Source organism: Pristiophorus japonicus, chromosome 1 (genome assembly GCF_044704955.1).
Source record: "Pristiophorus japonicus isolate sPriJap1 chromosome 1, sPriJap1.hap1, whole genome shotgun sequence".
NCBI lineage: Eukaryota > Metazoa > Chordata > Chondrichthyes > Pristiophoridae > Pristiophorus > Pristiophorus japonicus.
The window spans coordinates 501,465,433-501,486,673 of NC_091977.1; the positions used below are offsets into that span (position 1 = coordinate 501,465,433).

General features: G+C 46.6%; 1 protein-coding gene across 1 annotated transcript in view; it reads right to left on the reverse strand.

Annotated features, from left to right (window-relative positions):
- col22a1 (collagen, type XXII, alpha 1) overlaps nucleotides 1-21,241 on the reverse strand; it is a 463,862-nt gene that overhangs the window by 75,195 nt on the left and 367,426 nt on the right. Inside the window, exons 34-37 of the mRNA XM_070888428.1 lie at nucleotides 17,388-17,441; nucleotides 14,814-14,867; nucleotides 10,993-11,046; nucleotides 556-660 (exon numbers count right to left, since the gene is read on the reverse strand). Of these exons, the coding sequence (XP_070744529.1) occupies nucleotides 556-660; nucleotides 10,993-11,046; nucleotides 14,814-14,867; nucleotides 17,388-17,441 (267 nt within the window). The remainder of the gene's footprint in view (nucleotides 1-555; nucleotides 661-10,992; nucleotides 11,047-14,813; nucleotides 14,868-17,387; nucleotides 17,442-21,241) is intronic.

Genomic DNA, 21,241 nt, shown 5'->3' on the forward strand with positions numbered 1-21,241 from the left:
TTGTGAGCCAATTCGTATGGTGGACTCAAACTTTCCAGGAAATAGGGTGGGGCTACATTTCATTTCACTTAGGACACATAGAAACATAGAAACATAGAAAATAGGTGCAGGAGTATGCCATTCGGCCCATATAGATAAAAGAGGGGGGAGACTTTCATTCTTGTATCTGAGCTTATTTTGAAGCTAGATCCCAGCTCCTCATAATGTCAAATTCATTGTCTCGTTCATTCCTTTAGATGGCTTTACATTAAGTTCCCCCAAAATTGTCAATTTTATCATTCCAAAGAGAATTTTGCATGACCTTAAACCTTAACATTTTACAAAACCAGGGGTGAACAAATTATCATCAATGGCACTCCCCTCATTACTCATAATAGTAATGTTCTTTAGTGATTTGAAAGGAATAGTTTAGTTGTATCTCTGAATTGAGGCATTCTGCAAATATGTGTGTATTTAATTAGCACACGTGACTGGAGTATCATTGCAATTCTTGGTTTCCACACCAGAACCCCCCCCCCCCCCGCAGAATTTGTTTTGTGACTAGGGATGACTTACCGGTTTTCCAGTTTCACCTTCCCCTGGTAGTCCAGGGATTCCAGCCGGCCCGGAGTCACCAGAAGTTCCAGGTAGCCCCGGCTCACCATCAGTACCAGGCGGTCCCTGTACCAGACAACAGGAAGAATGATAAATGTTTGGCCTCAATCTGCCGGTTTCAGGAGCAGACGGAAGGGTGATCTTGATGAACTTTTCTCATCCTTGACTTGTCATATGTTATATCTATTTTCCTTACAGTAAGTGTTAACTCCATGTAACAACTACAGCCAAACTCTGAACTCCTCAGCAACCACAGCCAAGAGTAGCACTATTACAGGATTGAACCTTCTCTCTGCGATGATGATAGTTTTGCCAGTTGTTATTTACACCAAGAGATGGGCTACTTTACAGAAAAAGTGACTGTCATGTCCCTGTGAAAGTACTGAGACACCAGTATTTTCATTGTATTATTTTCACACCCAATTTTTTGATTGTTTTCTTTCTTTACCACTCATTCGTCTTTCCACTCTACCTTCAGCCAAGATGGTAGCTAAAGGACCTGCTCATAGGCTCCTGCTGTTGTCACTCTTTCAACTGATCCTAAGAAAAAGAATGAGAGGGGAGGGGAAGGGAGAGGAGGGGAGGAGAGAGGGAACTCTGGTACCAAATGTGCTCAAGATCTCAACCCACGTGGTGCCTAATGGACATGTTAAGAACCATGGTAGTGAATCTGTACCCTGTTCTTTTGTACATTCACAGGATGTGGGCATCACTGGCAAAGCCAGCATTTACTGTCCACTCCTACTTGGCCTTGAGAGGATGGTGGTGAGCCGCCTTCTTGAACAGCTGCAGTCCGTATTGTCGCAGTTTTTACAACTGAGTGGCTTGCTGGGCTACTTCAGAGGGCAGTTAAGAGTCAACCACATTGCTGCGGGTCTGGAGTCACATGTAGGCCAGACCAGGTAAGGTCGGCAGATTTCCTTCCTGTAGAATTTACCAATATCTCGCAAAGATTCCAGGTACCTTTCCCCTACAGAGGAGAAAAATCCCTTTCTGGGCTTTTAAAATGAGTTTAAAGGGGCAGACGAAGCCTGCGGGGGATAAAAGGGGATGCATTCATGGAGACCGCCCCTCCCACAGTGTTTGGACTCATAGGAAAGGGAATTCAAAATGGACCTAAATTACAGAAGCTTGAGATCCCCTAAACATCTATGGGAAGGAGCATATCAATTTTAAGATTCTACAACATTTTGGCTGCGAAAAAGAGTTACCAAATACAGGAGGTGGGGCCAACGTCTGAAGCAAATTCGTGTATTCAAGACCCCAGGCTATTCACCCCCTAAGAGATAATCGAATTACCCAATCAAGCACAATGGAAATCATGGTCAGAAAAACTGGACAATCCTAAAACAATGCAAAACCAGTGATAGCACATTCTCCTAATCGAGTTACTGCTGACAAAGGAGACATTTGAAAATCAATGGACAGAACAGTTTAAACAGAGCCCAAGAGATTTGATGGGAGATAACGGAGCCTTTTTTGGGGGATATATCTATCCCCCAGTTTTTACAAGGAAAGGAGCAGCACGCAGACTAGCAGAACTCAAAACTAGCAGAACTCAAAGCTAGCAGAACACAGAGACTGGAACTCGCACAGACTCGAACACAGACACAGACACAAGCAGCCGGAGCTGGGGAGTGAAGAAATGGAGCAGTGAAGGAAACTACTAGAACTCATCAAGAACTGACTGAGCACGAGGCCCACGAAATGGAAGGTTGTCAGCAACCAAATTGACAAATCCGGGCTACCACAACCAGCGAAACGACCAACCAAAACCAACTCAGCAAAAACCGAAGAATCGACATTTATTTCCACTCTACAATCTACTTCTGAACGGCCAACGGGTGAGAAATTACCTAAAAGGACTAACTAAAACCAAAGAAAGTTGGTACTTATCCCATACATCCGAAACGCAACTTACCGCATCAACGGACGCACCGCAACTGAAGACTACGCAGTCCGAAGTCCGCTCCTCCGTCCGGGGTACGGCTCGCCTAGAAGGCCAAGTGCAGCGAACCCCGAAACCGCAATTCACTGTCCAAAGGGATTGGTGAACATAGCCCCTGAACCCTCAGAGCTATAACTTAGTTAGTTAGGGGAATTGGGAGGGGGGAGGCTGGGATAACTTGTGTAAATGTATCTGCATTCTTCTTTTTACCCCATTTAGAGTTTAAGCTGTATTCTTTTCCCCACAGGCTGTAATTTGACACTTTATTGTGTGTATTGGTCTGTGTATGTTATTAAAGGTGTGCCTTTTTACTTCTTTTTAGACACAATAAAGCCATACCTGCTTCCTACCTTGAAACCGATTGTCTGTCCAAGTCTGTCACAGTCCCTTCATAATTCCAGTGTCTAGAACCAAGGGTGTGGGAGCGATTCGGAACCGCTCATATAAGGTCAGAAGGGAAAGCTGACCCCCTGCAAACCACCCCTTACATAATGGCGACCCAGATGGGACACTGGTACAAGGGACGCGATAAGAGAGAGACTGGTTTCAGGAAACGAAGCAAAATGGAAGAGGGGATTTCCTCGTATGTGTTTAAGAGGGTAAATGTGGCTAAGGAGTGGGTACTCGATCGATTGTATGCTGAGCGTCCAGAAGGTGCTGCAGCTCAATGGACCGAGAGCAAGGACCATAAAAGTTCGATAGAGAAGGCCATTTGGCTAATTTGCCTTCAGCAACAGATCCGGCTTCTAGATGAGGAGAATGAGAAATTAAAGGGAGTATTGTGGCAGGCAGAAGGGAGGTCCAGTGCAAGGGCCACAGTCGGGGAAAGGCTGTGGACAGAGGTGGGACAGTTAAAGGAAAGTAGAGAGCTCACTAAAGAAAGGTACAAAACCCAACTGGACCTTTTACAGTGTCAGATTATTGAAGCCAAGAATAGCGAACTGGCATTGCGGGAAGAGAATTCCTGCCTCGCCAAGCAAGTTAAAGAGTACGGGGAGAGGGTGAGAGACATTCAGGTAGCCTATAAGGTAGCCAGTACCAGGAAATTTGAGGCAGGAGACCACGGCCCCTGCCAGCAGCAGATCCAAAGCTTGAACCTTGCTCTATCCCGGGCTAAAGGCATGGTGTGCCTGATAAACCTGGGTTTAGCCAAGGAACACCTGGTTGGGCAAGGAGAAACCCCTCAGTCACCGCCTGTAGCTCCCAGGAATGGCCCGGGACAGCAGGGGTGTCAGCCAGAGTGTGGGGCAGGCAAGGATTGCAAACTACCAACACCGGCAGCCCCGAGTTTTAACTCGGCTTGGCAGCAGGGGGAAGAGGGCGAGCCAATAGAAGAAGGGCCGGAACCAGGGCCAATGCACCCGGTCCGGCAGCAGAAGTTTGGCCCGCCTGATGCCAATGGGGCAGCAGGACCCCTGGAAAGCAACTTCGTAGTCCCCCACGACACCCAAAAACTGAGGGCTATGATAGGCCACCTAAGTAAGCTCACCCAACAGGGGGATCCCTCGGTACACTTCCTGGAAGTGGAACACACAGGGGATATTAATGGGTGCGATGATTCGGAGCAGGCTAAGCTGTTGCTCTTCTCGCTAGATACCAAGCTGTGCCATTCCCTTCTGCAGACAGCAGAAAGGGGCGAAACACGTACGCTACAGTTAAGGAGGTGGTTCTCGAGGTCATGGGTATGAACGACGGGAGTCCTTTCTCCCGAGTGGAGAAAACAGTGCAGCTCTATGAGGAGACTCCACAGGCTTTCGCCGACAGGTTGTGGCCGGTCTACGAAAGGGCCTGTAGTAGGGTTCTTGACCGGGCCCATCTGGCCCCTAATGAGCTGGCTCACCAGCTCCGCAGCCTGGTGGCAAACAGCTTACCTGGAGTAAAGGCAAAAGCCGAGGTCTGGTTCGATCCAAGAGATCCCAGAACCACCGAGGAGACAGTGGTCAGACAGTTGACACTGGCTTACCGGAACGGTAGAGGGACAGAGGAACCCTCCTCTAAAGGGAGGGTCCATGAGATTAAACCCAGCCAAGGCAAGAGAGAGTGGCATCAGGAAGGTGGGAACCCTCCCCACAAAGGGGGCGAGTGTTTTGGGTGTGGGAAAAGTGGGCACTGGAGGAAGGACTGTAGGAACCCGTGGAAAGAGACTAAGGGAAAGGCCACTCCAGTCCCAGCCTGTAAGGCCGGGGCAGGAACATCCGACTCATATGAGACACTCGTAGCTGCCCTACAGACACTCAAACGGACAGGGAGCAGTAGCCATCGCAACCTGTCCAGTAGCCGGTACGGTAAAACCCTCTGCTCCAACCTACTCAAATGCATGACTAGAGCCAGCGCAGCCTGTGTACCTGTGTTCCCTAGAGTACGATGCCTGGAAGAGACCGTGCGTTACGATGGAGGTGGAGAAAGTGAAAGGGATCTACCTGCTAGATACTGGTGCTTCCAACACCCTTGTATATGCAGGTAACCCAGCTACCTCACCTCTATCGAACGGGGTCCCGTACAGTCTAGTGGGGTTCACAGGCAATGAGCAAACTGGTTCGTTTTCCATCCCGCTCACCATTCAGTTAGGGACACTCAAAACCAAATGGAAGTGTGCCCTGATGAAATGGGAGCTGATTTTATCATTGGCCACCAGATCCTAGTGGATCTCAGGAACCACTGTCTATGGGGAGCCATAGTGACTGACAGGGAAGGTGAGGTGGCGGTGATCCCAGAAAAGGGGGCCAAGGGAACATTGTGTATCGTGAAGCCAAAGGAGGGTTATGACTTGGAATTACTGGTCAGTAACACCCCAGTGGAGTACCAGGCATATGTACGGGCACACCTTGCAGCATTTGCCACCCACAAACATGACTGTGGTAGGGTAACGGGGGTGGAAGTTAGTATAGTAGGGGACCCCATGGCCCCACAAAAGCAATATAACTTCCCCAGGGAGGCAGAGGCAGATCTGACAACGGCGCTGGAATCACTGGTAGAGCAAGGGGTGTTAAGACCGATAGCAACCCATGTGAACTCTCCACTGTGGCCGGTTAAGAAACCGGACAACTCATGGAGGGCCACCGTGGACTATCGAGTACTAAATAAGAATATCCCTGCCTGTGCTCCCACTGCAGCAGCTGTAGCGGATCTCATAGGGAGTATTCCAGCATCTGCGACCACTTTCACAATGCTGGATATTTCAAATGGGTTCTGGTCCATTCCTTTAAAACGGGAGGACCAGTACAAGTTCGCCTTTACCTTTAAGGGCCAACAATACATGTGGAACTGTCTTCCCCAAGGCTTCCACAATAGTCCCAGCATTTTTCACCAATGCATGGCGAACTGTTTAAAGGGCTTTAGCAGACCCCAGCAGTTGGTATTTGGATGACCTGCTCCTGTTCACCGATCAGGGGGAGGAGCATGGCCCACTGCTGGCTGAGCTGCTGGAGCTGCTAAAAGAAGAAGGGTTTAAAGTAAACCCCAAGAAGGCACAGATCGGCCAGATCGAAGTCAAATTCCTGGGGCTGACTGTGCGCGCTGGGGAAAGGGCCATAGACAAGGCTAGAAGGGAGGCAGTACAGGAGTTACCAGCCCCCAACACAGTGACGGGGGTAAGATCCTTTCTAGGGCTCACCGGGTACTGCAGAGACTTCATTGAGGATTATGCAGCCACCGCAGCCCCTCTGCTCAGGCTCCGACACAAGAGTGTAGAGTGGGCCTGGGATGAGGGTTGCGAGGCAGCCTTTAATCAACTCAAGAAGGACTTGCAGACAGCGCTACCCTTAGGAGCGATAGATGTAGGAAAGGAGTTTTTCCTGGAGGTGGCAGCCAGCGGGGACAGTTTGAGCTCAGTGCTGCTTCAAGAGCGGCACGGCCAGCTGAGACCGGTGGTTTACTCCTCCAGGATCCTCACAGATTTGGAGAAGGGGTACTCCAACTGTGAGAGACACCTCCTAGCCACACATTGGGCAGTGAAAAGATCCTTGATCTTTACGGGAGGGTCTCTTCTAACACTCCTAACCCACCACACACCTACTCAGATGCTCCTAGATGGGAGGATTAAGGACGGGATGGTGAGCAGTGCCCGCATTGCTCGCTGGACCCTGCTACTCTCCCAGATGGACCTCAGAGTAGAAGGGCAAGGCTCGCAGCCAACCTAATCTATCCAGGGAAAGCCCACAGGTGCTCCATAGAAGGGGTATGGGAGGTGAATATTGGCCTTCGGGCTGGGTTACACCCTACAGGCCGGGACATCTACGTGGACGGGTCCAGCACGGTATCTGTTGGCGAACGACTCACTGGGTGTGGAGTCTATGACCCAAGGGCAGGTATTGCCCTGGCAATCAAGCTCCCCAGCACCATGAGCGCCCAGCATGCTGAACTGTCCGCCATAATTTACGTGGTGACCCACCCCGAGGAATTCCCTACCCCGTAGACGATTTGCTCGGACAGTATGTTCACCTGCAATTCATGTACGGAATACCTGGCTATCTGGTCCCATCGCGGATACACATCCGCTGATGGGAGACCCCTGGCAATCAAGCTCCTGCTGGAGAAAATCATGACAGCGGTGGGGGAAGAGGGAAAGGTCTACATACATAAGGTGAAGGCCCATTCAAAAACCGAACCCCATGCAGAGGGAACCAGTGCAAGCTATACAACCCAGGGTCAGCCAAGCACAGAGGGCAGCCGGGAGGGGTGAACCATCCTCAGGACAGGGATCCTCCTTTGGCCGCCCCCGACGGTGGAGGGCCCACAGGGAATGTGGCAGGCTCAGAAACCGTGCCTTTCGGGATGGTGAATTGCAGTACTGGAGGGGCTATCCCACCCATCGTTTGGGATTCGGACACACCCCCAGTAACCCAAGCCCTGAGAAGGACCCTCCGTACACCACGGCCAAAGATACTGTGGTCACCAGCATCTGAGCCTCAGCGATTCTACCCTCGGAGAAGGGCAGCCCGACAGGAAAGGCCGAAGGTCAGAAGCACAGAGGCTGCTCAGAGTAGGGACCACCAGCCAGCCGCCTCCAGCGGTGAGGGTCTCACAGGAGCAGTAGCAATGAGCTGTCCCAGAGACAAGGGTCTCCAGCTCACCGGTTGCAGGGAAACCCTAGCATCCAGGCGGCTATCAGGCCACACAAGGCATGGGCCTGACAGGGACTAACCAGGCCACCCGGAGAAGGGTGGCGGTTGTACATCGCTGTAATTTTTAGATTAAGGCAGCTGACTGCACCATTTTACATTTTAAGGTTTAGTTTAGAATTGAGGGTAATGTTGCAGTAATGTTGAGGTGATTATTTTGAGTTTGTCTTGTGTGTCAGCCAGCCTGAGAGCAGTTCTCTAGGGCAGGATCCAGACATTACCGGTTGATGGACAAACCTCAGGAGATCAATTGATGTTGTTTAATTTTAACCTATGTTTTTTTTCCTTCTGTAATGTGGTTGTACGTTGCTTATATGCTGGTGAATATAATGTAACTGAAATGAAATGTAACTGTGCTGAAATGCAATTGTAGTGATTGAACCCCCTCCAAGCTGGGAGGGTATATATGTAAAAAGTTTGTACCTGTAAAGGGAAAAGTGTGCATCATGGTGATGTTGCGTAAGGGTAATGCATTTTGGATATTAGTTTAGCTAATTTACGGGGAAGGTTATCTCTTGGGAGTCAGGAACTTTGCTCACCTCGAAGAATGATACCATAAGTGATATGGTATCACAGGGGGGAATGTAGAATTTACCAATATCTCGCAAAGATTCCAGGTACCTTTCCCCTCCAGAGAAAAATCCCTTTCTGGGCTTTTAAAATGAATATAAAGGGACAGACGAAGCCTGCGGGGGATAAAAGGGAATGCATTCATGGAGACCGCCCCCCCCCCCCCCCCCCAGTATTTGGACTCATAGGAAAGGGAATTCAAAATGGACCTAAATTACAGAAGCTTGAGATCCCCTAAACATCTATGGGAAGGAGCATATCAATTTTAAGATTCTACAACATTTTGGCTGCGAAAAAGAGTTACCAAATACAGGAGGTGGGGCCAACGTCTGAAGCAAATTCGTGTATTCAAGACCCCAGGCTATTCACCCTCTAAGAGATAATCGAATTACCCAATCAAGCACAATGGAAATCATGGTCAGAAAAACTGGACAATCCTAAAACAATGCAAAACCAATGATAGCACATTCTCACATCCTAATCGAGTTACTGCTGACAAAGGAGACATTTGAAAATCAATGGACAGAACAGTTTAAACAGAGCCCAAGAGATTTGATGGGAGATAACGGAGCCTTTTTTTTAGGATATATCTATCCCCCAGTTTTTACAAGGACAGGAGCAGCACGCAGACTAGCAGAACTCAAAACTAGCAGAACTCAAAGCTAGCAGAACACAGAGACTGGAACTCGCACAGACTCAAACACAGACACAGACACAAGCAGCCAGAGCTGGGGAGTGAAGAAATGGAGCAGTGAAGGAAACTACTAGAACTCATCAAGAATTGACTGAGCACGAGGCCCACGAAATGGAAAGTTGTCAGCAACCAAATTGACAAACCCGGGCTACCACAACCAGCGAAACGACCAACCAAAACCAACTCAGCAAAAACCGAAGAATCGACATTTATTTCCACTCTACAATCTACTTCTGAACGGCCAACGGGTGAGAAATTACCTAAAAGGACTAACTAAAACCAAAGAAAGTTGGTGCTTATCCCATACATCCGAAACGCAACTTACCGCATCAACGGATGCACCCCAACTGAAGACTACGCAGTCTGAAGTCCGTTCCTCCGTCCGGGGTACGGCTCGCCTAGAAGGCCAAGTGCAGCGAACCCCGAAACCGCGATTCACCGGCAACTGTCTCAAGGGATTGGTGAACATAGCCCCTGAACCCTCAGAGCTATAACTTAGTTAGTTAGGGGAATTGGGAGGAGGGAGCCTGGGATAACTTGTGTAAATGTATCTGCATTCTTCTTTTTACCCCATTTAGAGTTTAAGCTGTATTCTTTTCCCCACAGGCTGTAATTTGACATTTTATTCAATGTGTTGTACCCTTCAGTGTGTATTGGTCTGTGTGTATTGTTAAAGGTGTGCCTTTTTACTTCTTTTTAGACACAATAAAGCCATACCTGCTTCCTACCTTGAAACCGATTGTCTGTCCAAGTCTGTCACAGTCCCTTCATAATTCCAGTGTCTAGAACCAAGGGTGTGGAACGATTCGGAATCGCACATATAAGGTCAGAAGGGAAAGCTGACCCCCTGCAAACCACCCCTTACATTCCCTAAAGAATCCAGATAGGTTTTTACAACAGTCTGGTAGTTTCATGGTCACGATTACAGATACTTTCTTTTTTTTATGCCAATGCTCTTTGCTTGAAGTCTTAGTACATTTCCATAGAGTTTGATCAATACAATAAGTCTTCTGTAATGTGGGAACTGTTTTGATTTCACGTGGGACTATGAAATGGGGCATCACACCTCTTTCTTGACTCATGCCGGGGCACAGTTCCATGGACATTGCAAATGTCCAAATTCCACTGGTGACTATTTTTCACATGTGAGCATGCCATTTGATGCACATGATGTACTTTCCAACAGGGGTCACTAGACAGCGAGAAGGAAACTGGCTAGATATTTCTCTCTTTTGCTGAATAGGCCAATTTTAGTGTCTCTGCCACTACTCTGACTGAGGTGAGCCAACTCAGCACGGAACCGATCCTGGTCTGTATAGCTCGTACTGTACCACAGATTACATTTACCCAATGGGTCATCGGGCAGGATATGTTCACCTTCGTAATTCTAGTATTGTTAATCTTTCCAAGGAAAGATGATTAATTTGACCTGTTGCCAAACAAACATTCCCATTCAAAAGGGCAGCTTCTTCCAGGCCTCTGTCAATGTCACTCGAAAGCCTGCAATTAGCCTGTGGTGGCGTGCCTTCTGACTTTTCATTGTTTCCATCCTTGAACGACATGGTAAAGATTCAAAAACTCACCTTCTGTCAAACTACAACATGAGTCATACGCTAACCCGCTGTGCCACCTTAACATTTTTGTATCATTTTCCATAAGTGCATTTTAGCTACATGTTTTAAATAGTTCGGGTGAATTGTATGCTCAGCAAGTTGAACAATGTGTGATTAGAGAGTGGAATATTTGATTCCATTTTTACATTGAAGCAAGACTTTGTTTACTCTGTCCACACAGCATTCCAATAGCCTCAGAATAACACTCCCTGCTAATTTCTTCCTTTTACCATACCAACCATTTTTATCATCTCTCTGAAATTGCTAATTCTGTACTTGTTAGTGTTTTGCAGCTGTAAAATAATGGTGCTTTCAGCTGACACCCTTATTTTTGAGCTTCAAAACATCCCATAGGATGCATATATCTCATCAGTATGATCTGGATTCAAATTCAACACCGCCAAAAGACAATTACGGTAAATCACTCCATTGCATTATTAACAGCACTCTTACCTTCTCACCTCTGGGACCATCCTTGCCTGGGGGACCAGCAACTCCTGGGACTCCCTGTGTAATGGAGATGCATTAGTCGTTAACTTACTGACAGTTTTTCATTATTTGAAGATTGGGTACCAGCCAGCACCTGTGATATACCCTGTAACCTGAATACCTGCCGCATACATAGGGATCCTAACCCTTTGGTAATGACTGCGAGTTTCCCAAAATCGGAGGTTCCGCCCCCGAGCGCTACCTCCTCCGGCCCGGGAGATTCAGCGATTTAAATTTCCTACCGCAGTGCAACCCCCACCTCACCCCCCACTTTGTGACGTCACCGGTTGCTGTTAGAGAAGCCTCCGACATTGGAGACGTCACCCGCAGAGAGTCGCGACTGTATGGAGGAGACTAGAGAGTCGGGAACCGCGAGAGCTTGGGAATTTCAGGTTTTTAGCATTTGGTGTGGTTGGGTAGGGAAAGGAAATTGGTCTCAGTGTTTGGTTTGGAAATCTTGGCATTCAAGAGGACTCTGAAAGCAAGGGGGGGGGTCTCTGAAATGGGGGGGTCTCTGAAATGGTAGTCTCTGAAATGGGGAGTCTCTGAAATGGGGAGTCTCTGAAATGGGAGTCTCTGAAATGGGGAGTCTCTGAAATGGGGAGTCTCTGAAATGGGGAGTCTCTGAAATGGTAGTCTCTGAAATGGGGAGTCTCTGAAATGCGGGAGTCTATGGGGAGCCTCTGAAATGGGGGCTCTGAAATGGGGAGTGTCTGAAATGGGGGAGTCTGAAATGGGGGTTTCTCAAAGGGGGTCTCTCAAATAGGGGTTTCTCAAATGTAGGTCTGAAATAGGGGTCTGAAATAGGGGGGGGTCTGAAATGGCAACACATGGGCAGGCATAATGTGGTCAGAATGTTACATGATTGAACCTTCAGGAATGCCTCTGTCATGTATCTCACATTACTGTATATACTGTATCTTACCATGCTATACATGACTGTAACTGGATATGACCTGTAACAATAAACATACCTTACCACCAGGGGTGCACTTACAGGAGACACTCCATACCTGTCTGTGGTATATAAAAGGAGGTCTCAGGTAAGTGCAGCACTGGAGAGCTGGAATTAAAGGTGCAGGTCCTGAGTGACCTTGACTTCAGCATGTGTCTTGTGTAAGTCAGTACGTTAGAGTCAGGACTTAACAGCGGCGACGAATTACGGGATCACAGAATCCACAGAATGGTTACCAACAGCTCAGATGAGAAAAACACTGCTGGAGACAATTGAGATGACTTTATAGAAAAGCTCCAGCAAAGCTTTGTGACCAAAGACTGGCTGGGCGACGATAAGGCAGACAAGAGAAGAGCCCATCTCTTGACCAGCTGTGGCTCGAAAACATACGCTTTAATGAAAGACCTGCTGGCACCCGAGAAACCAGCAAGCAATTCGTTTGAGGAGTTGAGCACAATAGTGAGAGACCACCTGAAGCCAGCGAGCAGCCTATACATGGCCAGACACAGGTTCTACAACTACAGGCGCTGTGTGGGCCAAAACATACCTGACTTCGTGGCGGAACTTCGGAGGCTGGCTCGTTCATGTGAGTTCCCCGATGAACTAAGGAGAGAAGTACTGAGAGACTTTTTTATTGAAAGAATAGGCCACACAGGCATATTCCGAAAGCTAATAGAGACTAAGAACTTGACTCTTGAGGCAGCAGCACTGGTCGCACAGACGTTCTTGGCAGGCGAAGAATAAACGAGGCTGATCTATACTTCGGGTACGACAACCAACGAGGCATCAGAACAAGGGGTTCACATTGTGAAACAAACCGCTACCCCCACACACAGACAAAGGCAGGAGAGCAGGCCTTCAACAGCAGACAGTGGTGCCAGAAGCCATCAAAATCAAGGGCCACATGAACGGCCGATCACACCTCATCAACCCACAATGCGAGCAATCAACAACAGATTGAGAGAAGCTCAAGGGAGATCAGCCTTCGCAAACAATGGAAATGGAAAAATCAAAGCGCATGGTATTGGGGGTAATGTACTGACGTGGATAGAGAACTAGTTGGCAGACAGGAAGCAGAGAGTCGGGATAGACGGGTACTTTTCAGAATGGCAGGCAGTGACTAGTGGAGTACCGCAGGGCTCAGTGCTGGGACCTCAGCTCTTTACAATATACATTAACGATTTAGATGAAGGAATTGAGTGCAATATCTCCAAGTTTGCGGATGACACTAAACTAGATGGCGGTGTGAGCTGTGAGGAGGAAGCTAAGAGGCTGCAGGGTGACTTGGACAGGTTAGGTGAGTGGGCAAATGCATGGCAGATGCAGTACAATGTGGATAAATGTGAGGTTATCCATTTTGGGGGCAAAAACACGAAGGCAGAATATTATCTGGATGGCAGCAGATTAGGAAAAGGGGAGGTGCAACAAGACATGGGTGTCATGGTTCATCAGTCACTGAAAATGGGCATGCAAGTACAGCAGGCGGTGAAGAAGGCAAATGGTATGTTGGCCTTCATAGCTAGGGGATTTGAATATAGGAGCAGGGAGGTCTTACTGCAATTGTGCATGGCCTTAGTGAGACCTCACCTGGAATATTGTGTTCAGTTTTGGTCTCCTAATCTGAGGAAGGACATTCTTGCTATTGAGGGAGTGCAGCGAAGGTTCACCAGACTGATTCCAGGAATGGCTGGGCTGTCATATGAGGAGAGGCTGGATCTACTGGGCCTTTATTCGCTGGAGTTTAGAAGGATGAGAGGGGATCTCATAGAAACGTATAAGATTCTGATGGGACTGGACAGCTTAGATGCGGGAAGAATGTTCCCGATGTTGGGGAAGTCCAGAACCAGGGGACATAGTCTTAGGATAAGGGGTAGGCCATTTAGGACTGAGATGAGGAGAAACGTCTTCACTCAGTGAGTTGTTAACCTATGGAATTCCCTGCCGCAGAGAGTTGTTGATGCCAGTTCATTGGATATATTCAAGAGGGAGTTAGATATGGCCCTTATGGCTAAGGGGATCAAGAGGTATGGAGAGAAAGCCGGAAAGGGGTACTGAGGGAATGATCAGCCATGATCTTAAAGAATGGCGGTGTGGGCTCGAAAGGCCGAATGGCCTATTCCTGCACCTATTTTCTATGTTTCTAAGCTGCCACTTCTAAAACTAAGATAACAGTAGCATGTGATAGACCTGAAATACTTGCACATTATCGTGCTCCAAGACCAAATTCCAAAATTGTACACTCGGGGCTGTTAGTTTATCATTTGTATTTTTTTCTTCCCCCTTCAGTTTGTTCCTTCTTCATCTGAATATCTTGGTCCATGCTGGAGTCAACCTGGGTCACTCTGATAAATTACTCAAGTAATTATTCTTCGAGCATGAACCGAGACAGTGAATGGAGTCAGTCCTTTCGACCAAAGCCGATTCGTTCAACCAGCTCAGTGTTTAATTGCAACACCAGGAGCAGGAAAGTAGGCTGATTTTTTTAATACCCACTCATCAGCTGTTGGGTACCGAGGCTAATTATAGTGCATCAAATTCTGCTTCTCTCTGTCTCTCTTATATTCTCTCTGCCCTCTTCCCTCTTTCTCCATGGCTGATCTCCACTTGCTCAGTACTGTTTAGGACTGAACCTTAAACCTTCTTGCTGTTCAGTTTGGCTCACACCATGTCATGTATTTATTTAGTGAGCTATTGTGGGGGGGGTCAATTAACTTCAAGATTTATACAAGCATCCTAACCCTAACACCAGCGTTTCCCCCACCCCAACCCACAATCTCAGAGCACCCCGGAACAAAGGAATTCCCCACTAACATGATTCTTCTGTACGTACCACATTTCCTGGCAACCCATGCGGACCTGATGGACCTGGTCTTCCAACAATACCCTGTTGTGAGACGGGTAAAAAAAAACATATCTTAATAACTATATTGGCATTGAACATATTCATCGAGAACACAGATTGAATTGATCAATGATGATGTGAAATGAAGCTGTATTGAAATGGTGGTAATAAAGTAATCAGCCGAATAAATATAAAAAATATTAAATTCATTGGCCAATCACTGAAAGTATTCAGTCAACGTGAAGTTGTTATGAATCAGGCAAATTACAGTCTGGATGGACCTCTAGGACAGTGTCTATAAACAGAAAATTATTTTAATCTTGTGTAAGTTTCTGTAATTTAGCGGGGTATTGAGGTCTGCCAACATTTGGTTGGGGTTAAGGTCTGCCAGCGCTCGGGGGGGATTGGGGTCTAGTAGCATTGAAGGGAGAACCTGTTGTCTCATAGATCTCAGTTGGTGTTTGGGAGTACTCAGTGGGGACTGCAGTCTAGCAGTGGTCACTGGTGTCTGTGAGCTGGCAGCACTCAATGAGATCTAGAAACATTCAGAGGCAATTTGGTGATGTGCTTGGTCGAGCATCTGTCTGATAGGCTTTGGTATTATCCATACAAAAGCAAAAGACTGCGGATGCTGGAATCTGGAATAAAAACAGAAAATGCTGGAAATCTCAGCGGGTCAGGCAGCATCTGTGGAGAGAAAGCAAAGTTAGTGTTTCGGGTTGATGATCCTTTGTCAGACTGGGTCATATATTATATATTGGTGTTATCCATGTTGAGCTGGACGAAATTTCACAACATGCAGGAGTTGAGCAGGGAAGGCTACTGAAGTGGACAGTATAAATAGTTCAAGACACAACTCAGTGCATTTCTGGAGAAAGGTATAGTGAGAAACAAGGTAGGGTAGGTCGATATATAAAAAAAAGAAAGGATAAATTGTTTGAGCAAATTTGTGTTATTTTTCCGAAAATTACCTATTTTGTCCCATTTCTCAGTAATATTGTCAGTTTTAGCAACCTTGCCTTTGAGTCAGAAAGTTGGAGGTTTAAATCCCACTCCAGTATTTGAGCATGTATTCTTTCTGTCTTTGGCTCAGTCTCCATTTATCTTGTGCCTCTGTGACCTTTTGCTACATTAAAAGGTGCTATATAAATGCCAGTTGTTGTCATTTACTGTGTGACAGGGGCACACGAGGCAAGCAAGAACCAGTGTTATCTGAGAGTTCACACCTGCCAAGATGCCACCAACTATTTCTTCAGGCCCTGGCAAGCCTATCTGGAAATGACCGTGTGGCCCAGTCTTTTCAGGCTCTCGGTTCACAGAAAGTAAGGAAGTTATGCTAAACCTTTATAAATCACTGGTTAGGCCTCAGGTGGATTATTGTGGCCAATTCTGTGCACCACACTTCAGGAAGAATGTCACGGCCTTGGAGAGGGTGCAGAGGAGATTTACAAGAATGATACCAGAGTTGAACGACTTTCATTATGTGGAGAGACTACAGAAACTGGGGTTGTCTCCTTCGAGCTGGGAAGATTAAGGGGAGATTTAATAGAGGTGTTCAAAAAAAGAAAAAGACTTGCAATTATAAAGCGCCTTTCATGACCACCAGACGTCACAAAGCACTTTACAGCCAATGAAATACATTTGGAGTGTAGTCACTGTTGTAATGTGGGAAACACAGCAGCCAATTTGCACACAGCAAGCTCCCACAAACAACAATGTGAAAATGACCAGATAATCTGTTTTTGCTATGTTGATTGAGGGTTAAATATTGGCCAGGACACTGGGGATAACTCCCTTGCTCTTCTTCGAAATAGTGCCAGGGGATCTTTTACATCCAGAGAGCAGACGGGGCCTCGGTTTAACATCTCATCCAAAAGACCTCCGACAGTGCAGCAGTCCCTCAGCACTGCATTGGAGTGTCAGCCTAGATTTATGTGCTCAAGTCCTTGGAGTGGGGCTTGAACCCACAACCTTCTGACTGAGAGGCGAGTGTGCTACCCGCTGAACCACAGTTGACACAAAATTATGAAGAGTTTTAATAGAGAAAATAAGGATAAACTGTTTCCACAGGCAGGAGGGTCAGTTACCAGAGGACACAGATTTAAGATAATTGGAAAAAAGAACTAAAGGGAGATGAGGAAATATATTTTTACTCAGCGAGTTCTTATGATTAGGAATTCACTGCCTAAAAGGGAGGTGGAAGCAGATGCAAAAGGGAATTGTATGTATATTTGGAAAGGAAACATTTGCACAGTTATGGGGAAAGAGCAGAGGAGTGGAACTAATTGAACAGCTTTCATTTGACCATTCAGACAGAAGTTCTTATCCATTTAGAACTGATATGGACCAAACAATAAACATTGTAAAATTGTTGTCAGAACATTGATGAAAGGTTATTGACCTGAAACGGTAACTCTGTTTCTCGCTCCACAGATGCTGCCTGACCTGTTGAGTATTTCCAGCATTTTCTGTTTTTATTTCAGATTGCCAGCATTTGCAGTTTTTTGCTTTAACATTATAATCTTAGCAGCCAAGTTAATGACATGTAAATGGACCACTTACCATTTCACCTTTTGCCCCAGAAATTCCAGAGAGCCCTTGATCACCCCGTCGACCCTGGGAATTCAAGAAAGACCACATAAGTTCCAACAGATTTCCATCCATTTTAAAATGACTTACTCATTAATCCTAAAAAGGTTCAGTAAGGTACTCCTATTTGAAACAATAGTGGATAAGCCATGGGCACCTTTTGGCAAACTAAATCTCCACAGGGCAACTTACAATTGTAGCCTCAAATAATTATATATGCTGATTTGCTGTAGGCATATCTTATAGCTTTCTGATCGGTCAACTATATGGTCTAAAATAGTATAACATTTTATCCTGTGACCAGGTATAAGATTCTCTGCTTTTTTCTCTAACATTTTAATTCAGAACTTTCTCAACAAATGCAAGTAATAAAGATAGACAATGATAAACAAGCAAAAATCTCTAACAGTGCCAACTTGCATTTACATTTGCCTTAACTTTTCAGCGAGCGTCATAATCCCAAAGAGCGATTCTCAGGAGTGTTCCAACATAGGACATGGATAAGCCTCACCGGACTGCCCGAACTCCTCCGACTGGAGGAGTTCGGGCAGTCCGGGGAGCGTCAACAGGCCTATAAAGGCCCAGCGTGTCGGTGAGGCAGCAGTCGGAGGAGTTCGGGCAGTCCGGGGAGCGTCAACAGGTCTATAAAGGCCCAGCGTGTCGGTGAGGCAGCAGTCGGAGGAGTTCGGGCAGTCCGGGGAGCGTCGACAGGCCTATAAAGGCCCAGAGCGTTGATGAGGCGGCAGTTGGAGGAGTTTGGGATGTCCGGGAAGTGTCGACAGGCCTATAAATGCCAGCCGGTGCAGCTGCAGCAGGGTGAGAAGGCAAAAAAGAAATCAAAAGATGACGTCAAAGCCAAGGGGGTAAGTGATTGGCTGGTGATTGGTAAGTAGTTTTTCTTTTTCTTTTCTATATCAGTAAGTAACCTTTTAGCCTTGTTGTTGCCAAAATTAAGTTTATCTAGGGGTTAAGTCATGGCAGGACAACTCAGACACGTGTTATGCTCCTCCTGTACTATGTGGGAAGTCAGGGACGCTTCCAGTGTCCCTGACGACTACGTGTGCGGGAAGTGTAATTGGCTGCAGCTCCTGATGGACCGCATTGCGGCACTGGAACTGCGGGTAGATTCACTCTGGAGCGTGCAGGATACTGAGAATGACATGAATAGCATATTTAGTGACTTGGTCTTACCGCAGGAAAAGGTTACTCAGGCAGATAGGGAATGGATGACCAACAGGAAGAGCAGTGGAAGGAAGGTAGTGCAGGGGTCCCCTGCGGTCATCCCCCTGCAAAACTGATACACCGCTTTGGGTACTGTTGACGGGGATGACTCACCGAAGGAGGGCAGCAGCCAAGTTCATGGCACCATGGGTGGCTCTGCTGCACAGGAGGGCAGGAAAAAGAATGGGAGAGCTACAGTGATAGGGGATTAAATTGTAAGGGGAATAGATAGACGTTTCTGCGGCCGCAACCGAGACTCCAGGATGGTATATTGCCTCCCTGGTGCAAGGGTCAAGGATGTCTCAGAGCGAGTGCAGGGCATTCTGAAAAGGGAGGGTGGACAGCCAGTTGTCGTGGTGCATATAGGTACCAACGATATAGGTAAAAAAAAAGGGGTGAGGTCCTACAAGACGAATTTAGGGAGCTAGGAGCTAAATTAAAAAGTAGGATCTCAAAAGTAGTAATCTCAGAATTACTACCAGTGCCACATGCTAGTCAGAGTAGGAATCGTAGGATAGCTCAGATGAATACGTGGCTTGAGGAGTGGTGCAGCAGGGAGGGATTCAAATTCCTGGGACATTGGAACCGGTTCTGGGACCAGTACAAACCAGAAGGTCTGCACTTGGGCAGGACCGGAACCAATATCCTAGGGGGAATGTTTGCTAGTGCTGTTGGGGAGGAGTTAAACTAATATGGCAGGGGGATGGGAACCTATGCAGGGAGACAGAGGGAAGTAGAATGGGGGCAGAAGCAAAAGATAGAAAGAAGAAAAGAAAAAGTGGAGGGCAGAGAAACCCAAGGCAAAAAGCAAAAAGGGCCACATTACAGCAAAATTCTAAAGGGGCAAAGTGTGTTAGAAAGACAAGCATGAAGGCTCTGTGCCTCAATGCGAGGAGTATCCGGAATAAGGTGGATGAATTAACTGCGCAGGGTATGATGTAATTGGCATCACGGAGACATGGCTCCAAGGTGACCAAGGCTTGGAACTCAACATCCAGAGGTATTCAACATTTAGGAAGGATAGACAGAAAGGAAAAGTAGCGGGTGACATTTCTGATTAAAGAGGAAATTAATGCAATAGTAAGAAAGGACATTAGCTTGGATGATGTGGAATCGGTATTGGTGGAGCTGCGGAATACCAAGGGGCAGAAAACGCTAGTGGGTGTTGTGTACAGACCACCAAACAGTAGTAGTAAGGTTGGGGACAGCTTCAAACAAGAAATAAGGGATGCATGCAATAAAGGTATAGCAGTTATCATGGGTGACTTTAATCTACATATTGATTGGGCTAACCAAACTGGTAGCAATGCGGTGGAGGAGGATTTCCTGGAGTGTATTAGGGATGGTTTTCTAGACCAATATGTCGAGGAACCAACCAGGGATCTGGCCATCCTAGACTGGGTAATAAGAAAGGACTAATTAGCAATCTTGTTGTGCGAGACCCATTGGGGAAGAGTGACCATAACACGGTAGAATTCTTTATTAGGATGGAGAGTGACACAGTTAATTCTGAAACTAGGGTCCTGAACTTAAGGAAAGGTAACTTCGATGGTTTGAGGCGTGAATTGGCTAGAGTAGATTGGCAAATGATACTGAAAAGGCTGACGGTGAATAGGCAATGGCAAACGTTTAAAGAGCACATGGATGAATTTCAGCAATTTTACATCCCTCTCTGGAGTAAAAATAAAACAGGGAAGGTGGCTCAACCGTGGCTAACAAGGGAAATTAAGGATAGTGTTAAATCCAAGGAAGAGGCATATAAATTGGTCAGAAAAAGCAACAAACCTGAGGACTGGGAGAAATTTAGAATTCAGCAGAGTAGGACAAAGGGTTTAATTAAGAGGGGGAAAATAGTGTACGAGAAGAAGCTTGCCGGGAACATAAAAACTGACTGCAAAAGCTTCTATAGATATGTGAAGAGGAAAAGTTTAGTGAACACAAACGTAGGTCCCTTGCAGTCGGATTCAGGTGAATTTATAATGGGGAACAAAGAAATGGCAGACCAATTGAACAATTACTTTGTTTCTGTCTTCACGAAGAAAGACACAAATAACCTTCCGAAAGTACTAGGGGACAGTAGGTCTAGCGAGAAGGAGGAACTGAAGGATATCCTTATTAGGCGGGAAATTGTGTTCGGGAAATTGATGGGATTGAAGGCCGATAAATCCCCAGGGCCTGATAGTCTGCATCCCAGAGTTCTTAAGGAAGTGGCCCTAGAAATAGTGGATGCATTGGTCATCATTTTCCAGCATCGACTTGGGATCAGTTCTATGGACTGGAGGGTAGCTAATGTAACACCACTTTTTAAAAAAGGGAGGGAGAGAAAAAGCGGGTAATTATAGACTGGTTAGCATGACATCAGTGGTGGGGAAAATGTTGGAATCAATTATTAAGGATGAAATAGCAGCACATTTGGATAGCAGTGACAGGATCGGTCCAAGTCAGCATTGATTTATGAAGGGGAAATCATGCTTGACAAATCTTCTGGAATTTTTTGAGGATGTAACTAGTAGAGTGGACAAGGGAGAACCAGTGGATGTGGTGCATTTGGACTTTCAAGAGGATTTTGACAAGGTCCCACACAAGAGATTGGTGTGCAAAATCAA